Source organism: Esox lucius, chromosome 15 (genome assembly GCF_011004845.1).
Source record: "Esox lucius isolate fEsoLuc1 chromosome 15, fEsoLuc1.pri, whole genome shotgun sequence".
Taxonomy (NCBI): domain Eukaryota; kingdom Metazoa; phylum Chordata; class Actinopteri; order Esociformes; family Esocidae; genus Esox; species Esox lucius.
The window spans coordinates 33,862,131-33,874,248 of record NC_047583.1 but is presented as its reverse complement, the minus strand read 5'-3'; the positions used below and the strand labels follow the sequence as shown (position 1 = coordinate 33,874,248).

The 12,118-nt window shown below is 39.7% G+C and overlaps 1 protein-coding gene across 3 annotated transcripts in view; it reads right to left on the bottom strand.

The window, feature by feature from the left end:
* The window catches only part of LOC105031273 (protein FAM184A), a 249,226-nt gene extending 243,127 nt beyond the window's left edge, over positions 1-6,099 (bottom strand). For all 3 annotated transcript variants that reach the window (XM_020044400.2, XM_013132781.3, XM_029125749.2), the window contains exon 1: positions 5,789-6,099. In XM_020044400.2, the coding sequence (XP_019899959.2) occupies positions 5,789-5,872 (84 nt within the window). In that variant the 5' untranslated portion in view covers positions 5,873-6,099. The remainder of the gene's footprint in view (positions 1-5,788) is intronic.
* Between the last annotated feature and the right edge of the window lie 6,019 nt (positions 6,100-12,118).

Below are 12,118 nucleotides of genomic sequence, written 5' to 3'. Positions count from 1 at the left end.
TGAAAATAATTTTTGTTTCCATTTAGTTGATCATTTTTGGGTTGGATTTGTGGTTCCTCTGCATCAGGATGGCCATTTAACAGGGAAGAAATTGTAGAGAAGTACAACAGTTTTGTAGCCAGCCAGTAACTGATTTCAGAGAGGCTCTTGCATGACATATTCTAATATTAACCTACCCTAAAGACTGTTTATACTGTGTGTTTATTGGGTTTTGAACTGGGATGTCGATTTGAGTTTTCATTGTTATGTTTTGGCGTCCAATACAATTTTTGTTAGAAAATTCTGATTTATGTGAATTTTTATGTGTATTGTCCACTGGTAGTGGTACAAGTGAATTAACTTCAAATCCACTTCAAGTACAGTTACAGGTATATTTCAAGCGTGAAAAATAATACATAGATAGAAACCTAGTAGTATACTTTAAAGTTAAAAAAGAATGTATAAATAGTAAACTATAAATATGATGTTAACTTACTACAGTAATATACTTGCAGTGTAAAAACTAGTAGTTTACTGAGAGTATACTTAAAAGTGTATTCTCATAAACGAAAAAGTTGGCTAGAAGTATATGACTAGTAAACTAAAGGTATACTTATAAATTCACTTAAAGACAACTTATAGGTATACTGGTAGTTTACTATTAATTTATTTCTAGGGCACTTTATTGTTTATGAATATACACTTAAGTATACTCTCAGTAAACTACTAGTTTAATAGTTTTTATACTTCAAGTATACTAGTAAGTTCACTTGTAGTATAGTTGCAGTACAAAATAAAACTTGTAAACTAGTTCTTAACTCAAACTGTACTACTCTTACACTTCAAGTATACTTAAAAGTATACTTTTATAAACTAAAAAGAGTGCCAATTTAGTCCCAAGAAGTATTAAAATAGTACATTTACAAGTATACTAATAGTACCTTGATATTAGTATACTTACTACATCAAGTATACTTGGGAAATATACTTGAACGTTACTTAAGTATACTTAATAAAATTTACTTGAAGTATACTTATTTTTGGTAAGGGTACTTGCCTTCCTGTGAATATTTTTTTTTTTGTGGAGTGATCCTCAGGAAAAATAACACATCTTAGAAGGTTGCTCAATAAATGTTCAGTATACTCTTTAACAGTATTACTGCCCTAAATAGTTTTAAAATATATTTTTAACCAGCTTAATTTGTGATCCTGCCACTAAACTATACCCTTTGTTAGTTTTTCTAATTTCTCATCCCTCTTTCTCAGAACCAGGTTTCTCCCCAGTAATCCAGACTCCACTTCACAGAGCCATGAGTTTGAGTACATGTAAGTGATGTTTTTTGTCTTGGAAACTATTGCTTCTGTTTAAGATGAGGAATCCTTTTATCGGCGGAAAAAGGTGCTGCACAGCTGAGAGGGACCCACAGCCGACCCCTTAAACCTAGGCTGACTACTGACACCCCAGCATCACTGACAACTGAAACACTTTCTTTATCCTGCAGTCAGTAAACTCAAGAAGCCAGAAGTGCCAGACTACACTCACCCAATCCACACTGCTCACTGTGGAAATTACATAACTTTTTTTTGGGATTTTATCTTGAGTATTGGCTTATTTCATTCCGTCAGTGCTTAACGATTCTATTATAGTTTGTAAATCCTATTTATACCTGTTACTTGATGTTGCACATTTAACTAGAACCTAAATTCTACTTTCATTCCATCAGTGTGCTTAACTATTATTCTATTAAAAATACCTTGGAAATCCATACCTCTGATACTTGATATTGCACATTACCTGGTACCAAATATTCTACTTTGTTTTTAACATTAGCCTTTTTTCATTCCGTCAGTGCTTAACTGTTATTCTATTGTTAAATATAGTTTGTAAATCCTTGTGCCACAGGTCAGAATTGCAGTTATAATGGTCTGTTCTACTACTGTTTTACCACAGAATTTCTATTTATATGTCAAGTTTTATTTATCACAGATACAAGAGACAGATCTTATTGCAGCACAGTGTAAATCTTGTGCCCCAGGTCAGCAATGTCATTATAATGGTCTATTCTACTCCAGAGCTTTACTCTAAATTATTACCACTTATCATATTGTTAGAAATGGCTTGAAAATGTGATGTTATACCTCAAATTATTTGGTATCCTGCACATTCTTTGGTACCAAATATCCTCATTACTTGTTGTAATGTTTACTGGTAATTCTTTTCATCCCAGAGCTGACCTCTCTATATTATTAACAATTATAGTGTTTAAGTGTTATAATTTGCTTGTAAGGCAGTTATTTTTAACCAAAATGTAATTGGAAACCTGCATGTTCTGTAGTGTGTGTGTGTAATTTATATTTCAGTGACCTGACATCTTGTTTCAATGACAGTTACTGTACATTGAAATGTGGAATTAAAAAGCCAAATGGAAATTTGTCTGGTTTGATCAATCATTATTCTTGATAAACTGCATGCTATAAATATTATCTATATACAAGCGGCAGATCGCTCGAAAATAGCGTTTGCTTCCGACGGACCACGGAAGGTCCGCCTTCGGTATAACGGCAGTTGGCCTGTGGGCCGGCCGCGGAACAAAGGCAGTAGGAAGGTGGCTGGCAGTGTGCCAGCAAACGTGTTTGCGATCAAGATATTCTGATGCATCTACTTCCTCTGGAGGACCGCCGCTGGTCCGCCGACTCATTGCTATCTGGGGCACATCCTATGATACTTTAATTCTACTAGCAATAGGAATGGGCACGGATAACTGAATATTCAAATACCCAAAATTAATTTAGTATTCGATTACGTACGTGTGTGTGTATTACATTTTGCCTCCAATTTGTTTTATGTAAATGTTGAAATAGACCTTAATATTATTTTTCTAACTGAACTTTCCGATTGAGGAAAAGGGTGGCTTGCCCACTTCAGGTTGGTGGAGAGTGCTCGGTCACCCGGGAGGCGCTCAGAGTAGAGCCGCTGCTCCTCCACATCGAGAGGGGTCAGCTGAGGTGGCTTGGGCATCTGTTTCGGATGCCTCCGGAACGCCTTCCTGGGAAGGTGTTCCGGTCCCGTCCCACCGGGAGGAGACCCCGGGGAAGACCTAGGACACGTTGGAGGGACTATGTCTCCCGGCTGGCCTGGGAACGTCTTGGTGTCCCCCCGGAAGAGCTGGAGGAAGTGTCTAGGGAGAGGGATGTCTGGGCATCTCTGCTTAGACTGCTGCCCCCGCGACCCGGCCCCGGATAAGCGGAAGATGATGATAACTGATTTTTTTTTTTTTACAAATTACAATACATGTTGTAAGTCGTTTTTATAAAATGCGCTCCTTCACATATGTAATTTGTTTACAATCGTCAGTCAAAGCGATAGTAGTGTGGTGGGGTCCAGTCAGTCAGAATGACGCAATATATACTATATAGCCTACTGTTAGCAAGTGGATGAAAGTCTACCAATTCAAGGGAAGATGCAATATATTAACATATATTATATTAACATTAATTCAGTGTATAAATTTGGCCACAAAACACTAGAAAGACCCTCCCAGAAAAGAGTGAAAACCCCCAGGATCAATTGAACCTGACCTCACATCAATATGCAACACAAACCTATGCCCTTGAAATTGGTAATGGATTGTCTTATAATCTGGAAATCTGTTGATCATTATTAAAAGAATACATAATTTGAATCATCAGCTGCACATTAATTTGACTTTTACATCAGCACCTACAAACTGAATAGGTGTGGGAGGCTGGTCACAGGAGGCCAGAGCACCAAGTAAAGTTAACTGCACAAGGGCAGAATAGTGATAGCAGCCAAATTTCTGAGACAAGATAGAAAAGGTTAAGATATTTAAACCGTACATTCAACAAGTTCATTCAATCAATTATCTGTAAAATAATAATATTTAAATGTAAAGTTGTACTCATAAGTTTGCATACCCTGGCAGAAATTGTAAAATGCTGGCATTGATTTTGAAAATATGACTCATATGATGACTTTCTTTTATTTGAAGAAAGTCATCATATGAAGCCCTTCATTATCACAATGTTGTTTGGCTCCTTTCTAAATCATAATGATAACAGAAATCCCCCTAATGGTCCTGATCAAAAGTATACATACCCTTGAATGTTTGGCCTTGTTACAAACACACAAGGTGACACACATCGATGAAAATGGCAATTAAAGGTGAATTTCCCACACCTGTGGCTTTTTACATTGCAATTAGTGTCTGTGTATAAATAGTCAATGAGTTTGTTAGCTCTCATGTGGATGCACTGAGCAGGCTAGATACTGAGCCATGGGGAAAAGAAAAGAACTGTCAAAATACCTGCATAACAAGGTAATGGAACTTTATAAAGTTGGAAAATAATATAAAAAGATATAGCGTCTGGCCCACTAATTTAGAGTGACAAGACCAAAATAGAGCTTTATGATCAGAGGGGTCAAAAAGGCCTATAGTAAACAGAATACTGTGCCCACTGTGAAGCCTGGTGGTGGCTCATTGATGTTTTTTTGGGGGAGTGAGCTCTAAAGGCATGGGGAATCTTGTGAAAATTGATGGCAAAATGAATGCAGCATGTTATCAAATTTGCATTCTTCTGCATGAAAGCTGTGCATAGAATGTTCTTGGACTTACCAGCACAACAATGACCCTAAGCACAAGGCCAAGTTGACCTTCCAGTGGTTACAGCAGAAAAAAGTGAAAGTCCTGCAGCAGCCATCACAGTCTCCTGACCTTAATATCATCAAACCTCTCTGGGGAGATCTCAAACTTGCAGTTCATGCAAGATGACCAAAGACTTTGCATGACCTGGAGGGATTTTGCAAAGATGAATGGGCAGCTGTACTACCTGCAAGAATCTGGGGCACATAGACAACTATTACAAAAGACTGCACGCTGTCACTGGTGCTAAAGGGGGCAATACACTGTATTTAGAACTAAGGGTATGCAGACTTTTGAAATGGGGTCAGTTAATTTTTCCAGATTGTGCCATGATCTACAGTTGAATGTGAATCCCATAAGAAATAAAATATGTTTTGCCTGCTCACGTTTTCTTTACAAATGGTAGAATACCAATTCTCAAACTTTTGAGCAAAACTGTACATATATCTTAGTTGTTGAGCAATATATAAAGTAGGATTATTACTAAAATGTTTTATTGTTCAATTAATTATACTGTGAGTTGTTTTTGAATTATATATACTTTTATTTCACTACTGAATACTTTTTACAGTATGACTGTAAATAAAATGTTGACTACATTCCAATGAAAAGTACCATCTTACTCCACCAGTAGTCACTGGTTCAAGTCCCGCTTCTACATGTCCTACTTTCGACTGCAAAACCTATTTGGGGGACTCCTGTTTGAAAACACATTTTGTGCATCATAATACTTACATTGGGGTATACTTTATTTGGAATAGCATTTATTAGGATGGGGGCCCTACTTTTTCATGGTTTCATTACATAATAACTGTGTGATTTTTGAGTCTTTCTATTTCTATGTTCATACAGCCCATTTTGTTTGAATTGTTATATAAAACAATGTAGTTCCTGCTGTAAAAAAAAATCCAAGCTTGAAAAAACGGCACTATTCATAGGTGGCGCATTAACAACATTTTACAATCTATTTCCTCAGCAATTAGAAATGTTAAGCATCAGAGTATGTTGTTTATATTGAGCCTTACTGGCTTCTGCCATTCACATTCCACTGACACCGTAGCTCAGGATACATTCTAGCGCTTGCGAAGCTAGCATGACAAATAAACAGGCTGCATTATATAAGAGATAAAAACGTGCGCATTACGAACCTTAGTCAGCTGTGCAATTTTCTTACTCATTTTCAGATGCAGGTCTTGAGTATATTCCATCGTTAAACCTGCCTCATAAAACATGATCGACGTTTAGATGTATTATATTTCCTTGCCCAGCTGGTAATGATAGATGGGTTGCCAGATGCGGTACTGTAGCTTATGGATGCTGACATAGCGTTCCAGTCGCCATTTTCACACACCACGCTCACGACGGTCCAACCACACAACGGTTCACCCACCGTTTGTACGGTTTAGTTATTGTGGTATTCCCTTTTACCGCAGTACATTTGGTTTTCTGTTTCCCTTTTGCTGTTGATAATTACCATTACCGTCGGACCGGGTCGGTCCATGGGTCCGTGAACCTTTCTGTCATTGGATTATGTCTTAATACAGGAAAAATGATATTTGATTTCGGATTTCAAAGATTTTTTACCAATCAGAAAGCGTTTCGTTTTTCATTAATAGTTTTTGGATCCATAACAAAAATAATATTAATTCTAATTTCCTCATAACTGTAAAAGAAAAATATTTATCCTTTCTATTCATGTTTCTCGTTCTGTTCTTACCAAGTGCATATAATATTCCTAGCATCCTCCTCAAAGAATAGTCATAGCATTCTTGTTATACTATACTCCTGTTAACTCTTAATGGTTCTAATTATTGTACTTGGCATCATTCACTATCATATTTTATATTGGTTACACATAAACAATTCTTATTATATGTTCAGTCAAGCCATATGACAATATGACAAAAAGTTTGTTACTTAATTAAATTATCCACCAGGATTGTAGCTCCCAATGTAATACATTTAAAGCTTGTTTGTAGGCATGCATCACGTTAAGTCTTTAAACCTTCTCTTATTTTCTTTTTACTTAGGTCACAGTATAAAAGTCACCCCACAAGCACCTCAAAATCTCCATCCACTGTCTTCTGTGTAAAAACCATGTTACAAAGGACATTGTGCAATTTTCCCATTTCACGGTTCAAATCCAGCTTATGAGTTGTGTGGCATATTGAGGGAGACTGAAATCAGTGGGCCAACAGGATTGTCATTTTCTTCCAAGGGGGTCAAACTGACCTGCATGTAATATTTGCCGCAAAGCAGATACTACAAAATATATATAATTCCGACCTGCATGTGTGATATCAGATTAGTAACCATTTACACCACCCAGTGAGCAACCGCTTTTCTCCTGATCTCAATTTGCAAAAGCAAATTTGCATCTCACGCCTTCCACCAGTGCCCCAACTGCTTTTCAATGGCGGCTAGCTGCCGAAGAGAGGGCGTGCGCTGTGATTTGTTGTATCTGCTTGCCATTTTCTACCAGCAGAAAAGCAATTGTAAAGCTATTGTACCCCTTTTACTCTTGTACTGATTATTTGTATTAACTTTATTTTAATATTGTAAAATCTTAGTGTACAGAATTTTGGTCAACATTGGTAGTTTATAATTAAAATAGACTTTGACTTTTGCACTATTGCTTGTGTAAAGGACCTTTGTGTAGATAGGTACAGTAAACACACAGAAACAGCAGTCTCTTGCCATTGCTTACCATAATATTTTCCCAAACTAATGGTCATTTTCCACGGCATGGTACCGGCTCAACTACTCGCCTATAGCCTCGAATTTAATGCTTCATGGGGGACAGTTATTTACTGTGTTTAAACCCTACCATGTACGTAGATGGCGCTGTAGCGAATGTGAATTGCACGTAAGGCAAGACAATCACCATTTTGAAAGCTGGGAATCCAACGCTGTAGTAGCATGAAAACTAGAAGGATCATTTTAGTGACTTGGATCTTTTGTTCAGGAACAGGAACAATTCTTGTTCAAAGTGTGTAAGGCATAAGCTATATGCTCTGAATTGGACAATACAACATGTAGATTATGACATTGTTTTACTACAATTTGATGAACTCCCGAAACAAACGAAGATCATGATTTTTTGGACATCGGACTGAAAATTATTGAACGCTGAGTCACCTACATAGCTATGGTGAGTTCTGTTCTGCGCTATTATAAATAACTAGCGTTATGTGTTGTTAGGTTACTGAGTAAGAACGTAATGACTGTTTTGTATTAATTAATCAAGGACTGTTTGCAATATTATATTAACATTCAAAGTCTTTAGTCAAAGTCACTGGTAGCGGAAGGCATGTTTTAAACCATTGGTGGGAAAACAAGTTATAGAAACTGAGCTTGAAAGAGATCGCGTTGGCCTTCAATGAAATACTTCCAGTAACCGTTGTTTCTTTGTGTGTCCCCAAATTTGGTTGCTTACTATATTAGTTTCTTCGTTCATCCTCAAGTTCAGAAGTTTTGTGCTTCTTCATATATAAACAGTTGAACAGGTATGGTAACATCGTTAGCTAACTTGTCTAAATCGTGTTTCTTAGTGTATCAACAAGTTTGAATGTTATAATTCATGTGCTTATTCCTTGTAACTTTTATTAACTGATACGTAACGTTAGCTAAATCATGTTTCTTTGTGTAACGTTATCCATATAATGTGCACTGCAGCAAGGATTTTGACCCACTCCTCCATACAGACCTTCTCCAGATCCTTCAGGTTTCGGGGCTGTTGCTGGGCATTACGGACCTTCAGCTGCCTCCAAAGATTTTCTATTGGGTTCAGGTCTGGAGACTGGCTAAGCCACTCCAGAACCTTGAGATGCTTCTTATGGAGTCACTCCTTAGTTGCCCTGGCTGTGTGTTTCAGGTCGATGTCATGCTGTAAGACCCAGCCACAACCCATCTTCAATGCTCTTACTGAGGAAAGGAGGTTGTCTTGCAATATATGGCCCCATCCATCCTCCCCTCAATACGGTGCAGTCGTCCTGTCCCCTTTGCAGAAAAGCATCCCCAAAGAATGATGTTTCCACCTCCATGCTTCACGGTTGGGATGGTGTTCTTGGGGTGGTAGTCTTCATGTCTTCTTCCTCCAAACAAGGCGAGTGGAGTTTAGACTAAAAAGTTATATTTTTGTCTCAACAGACCTTTTCCAATTCAGACGGACCTGGACATGCGCTGGCTTGAGAAGGGGGTGTGATGGCAATTTTATCGATCAGAACTCTTTAATGAGGAAGTACAGAGACGAAATTCTCTTGGCAGAATGTAACAGTTTTATTAATTATTTGCAAATAAGTGAGACGTGTCAAAGCTTACAAACATAATCCGAGGAGCCTCTAAAGTAGATACATCAAGTCTGTATTTATTACAGTAAAAAAGGGGTGTGGTAAGTTGTTGCCCATCTGTATCGTGTCACATAGGTTTTTACCCAAAGGGCAGGCTGTCCCCCCCACCTTATCCTTCTCAACTTCTGAGGAGTCACAATGTCTGGACAATCAACAGATAGACACTAAAGGGTTATGCTGATTCACGAGTAACCCTCTAATCCGCTGGTCTACAATTTTATCCCTGATGTCCTTACACAGCTCTCTGGTCTTGGCCATTGTGGAGAGGTTGGAGTCTGTTTGATTGAGTGTGTGGACAGGTGTCCTTTATACAGGTAACAAGTTCAAACAGGTGCAGTTAATACAGGTAATGAGTGGAGAACAGGAGGGCTTCTTAAAGAAAAACTAACAGGTCTGTGAGAGCAGGAATTCTTATTGGTTGCTAGGTGATCAAATACTTATGTCATGCAATAAAAAGCTAATTAATTATTTAAAAATCATACAATGTGATTTTCTGGATCTCACAATTGAAGTGTACCTATGCTACAAATTACAGACCTCTACATGCTTTGTAAGTAGGAAAATCTGCAGTGTATCAAATACTTGTTCTCCCCACTGTAGTTCTATTTCCAATTGCCAATTATATTGAGAGTACATAATCAGCTCTCCACTTGAGATATGTTTTTGTTAAAAATTGTTCCTGCATATAAAATAAAAATACATCCTATTTTGCATTTTAAAGGTACTTTTAGGTCTGTTGAAGAAAATGTGGGCATACCAGGTGTCCTGTGAGAATTCTATGCATGAACCACTCTTTTCACACCAATTTGACAAAGCTGGCATGTTAGGTTTGATGTGCAGTACTTCACCAGGCTGTCCTCCATATCAATATCCTCCTGGTCCCACAAATGAGCAGGGTTTGGAAAATATTACAAGACCATTTTAAACTGAGTGAACTGGTACCTCTGGGGTAATTCAAAATGATGAAGCAATATGTTCATGAACAATGTGTTTTAATGAACCGATTGTTAACATTTTCTATTAAAAGAACAACAATTTATTGTTTATTTCGTTTTCATTTGGAGTGTGCTCTCCCTATATTATTTGTGTAACACAATGCATGGCTCATCTGCTTTGATCTCAGGATGAGTGCCCCTGCTAAAACGTTAATACAAATAATAATATGTAGGCTACTTAACATTTTAACACCATATAAAACCTAAAATTACATTTTAGGCGATCATATCAATCAGAATAATGGAAGATTTATTTAATTCCAAAAGCTATGTTGTGTTTAAGGAACAAAAAAGGCTTAACCTGCACAGTGATGCAATGAACTCTGCAACCATGTTGAGGATTTTTCAAGTGCATAATTGCTTGTCTGTTTATTGGAAAAAACAACTATAAAGGCCAGTTACTTAGTAGATTGTGAACAGGTGCTAGCTACAACCTATGAACTGTACCATATCATTAGGGTGTTGGTATATTTCATAGTATTCTAAACTAATTTCTCAGATTAGGTACACAGTAGAATTTCTTCATACAGATATAGCCTACTCGCTTGGCAAAAAGTATTGAATATAAATGTAGGCCTACTGGCCAGGTCATATAATGCACGATAACAAATGGTATCCACACCAGATCCATGCTGGATGGAGTGCAACATCTGTTCCAGATGCGTGTTACGGACACAGTCTGGGGTCCAGATGCACAAAGGGTTAATGCCAATACAGATCTGGCATCCGGATCTAAAACAGACTTGAGCCAGTATAGGCCCAGCTCAGACCCAAATCTACCATAATTAATTTTACCTCTGGATTGGCTCTGTGCCAGATTGGTTTAAGTTCCGGTTTTTGACTCACTACTAAAGAGGTGGACTCGTCCATCACCCGGGCTGAAGTCACAGAGGTGGTCAAGAAACTCCTTGGTGGCAAGGCCCCGGGGGTGGATGAGATCCGCCCTGAGAACCTCAAGTCTCTGGATGTTGTGGGGCTGTCTTGGTTGACACGCCTGTGCAACATCACGTGGCGGTTGGGGACAGTGCCTCTGGGATGGCAGACCGGGGTGGTGGTCTCTCTTTTTAAGTAGGGGGACCGGAGGGTGTGTTCCAACTATAGGGGGATCCCACTTCTCGGCCTCCCCGGGAAAGTCTATGCCGGCAGTAAGTCAGACTTGTTCCCAGTGCATGTTGGACTCCGGCAGGGCTGCCCTTTGTCGCCGGTTCTGTTCGTAATTTTTATGGACAGAATTTCTAGGCGCAGCCAGGGGCCAGAGGGTGTCAGGTTTAGGGACCACACGATATCGTCTCTGCTCTTTGCAGATGATGTTGTCGTGTTGGCCCCTTCAAACCAGGACTTTCAGCATGCACTGGGACGGTTTGCAGCCGACTGTGAAGCGGTGGGGATGAGAATCAGTACCTCCAAATCCGAGGCCATGGTCCTCAGTCGGAAAAGGGTGGCTTGCCCACTTCAGGTTGGTGGAGAGTGCCTGCCTCAAGTGGAGGAGTTTAAGTATCTAGGGGTCCTGTTCACGAGTGAGGGAAGGAAGGAACGGGAGATTGACAGACGGATCGGTGCAGCTTCTGCAGTAATGCGGTTGATGTATCGGTCTGTCGTGGTGAAGAAAGAGCTGAGCCGCAAGGCGAAGCTCTCAATTTACCGGTCAATCTACGTTCCTACTCTCACCTATGGTCATGAGCTTTGGGTCATGACCGAAAGGACAAGATCCCGGATACAGGCAGCCGAAATGAGCTTTCTCCGCAGGGTGGCCGGGCGATCCCTTAGAGATAGGGTGAGAAGCTCGGTCACCCGGGAGGAGCTCAGAGTAGAGCTGCTGCTCCTCCACATCGAGAGGGGTCAGCTGAGGTGGCTTGGGCATCTGTTTCGGATGCCTCTGGAACGCCTTCCTGGGAAGGTGTTCCGGTCCCGTCCCACCGGGAGGAGACCCAGGGGAAGGCCTAGGACACGCTGGAGGGACTATGTCTCCCGGCTGGCCTGGGAACGCCTCTGTGTCCCCCCGGAAGAGCTGGAGGAAGTGTCTGGGGAGAGGGAAGTCTGGGCATCCCTGCTTAGACTGCTGCCCCTGCGACCCGGCCCCGGATAAGCGGAAGAAGATGACATGACATGACATGACATGACACTTTGATGTGAC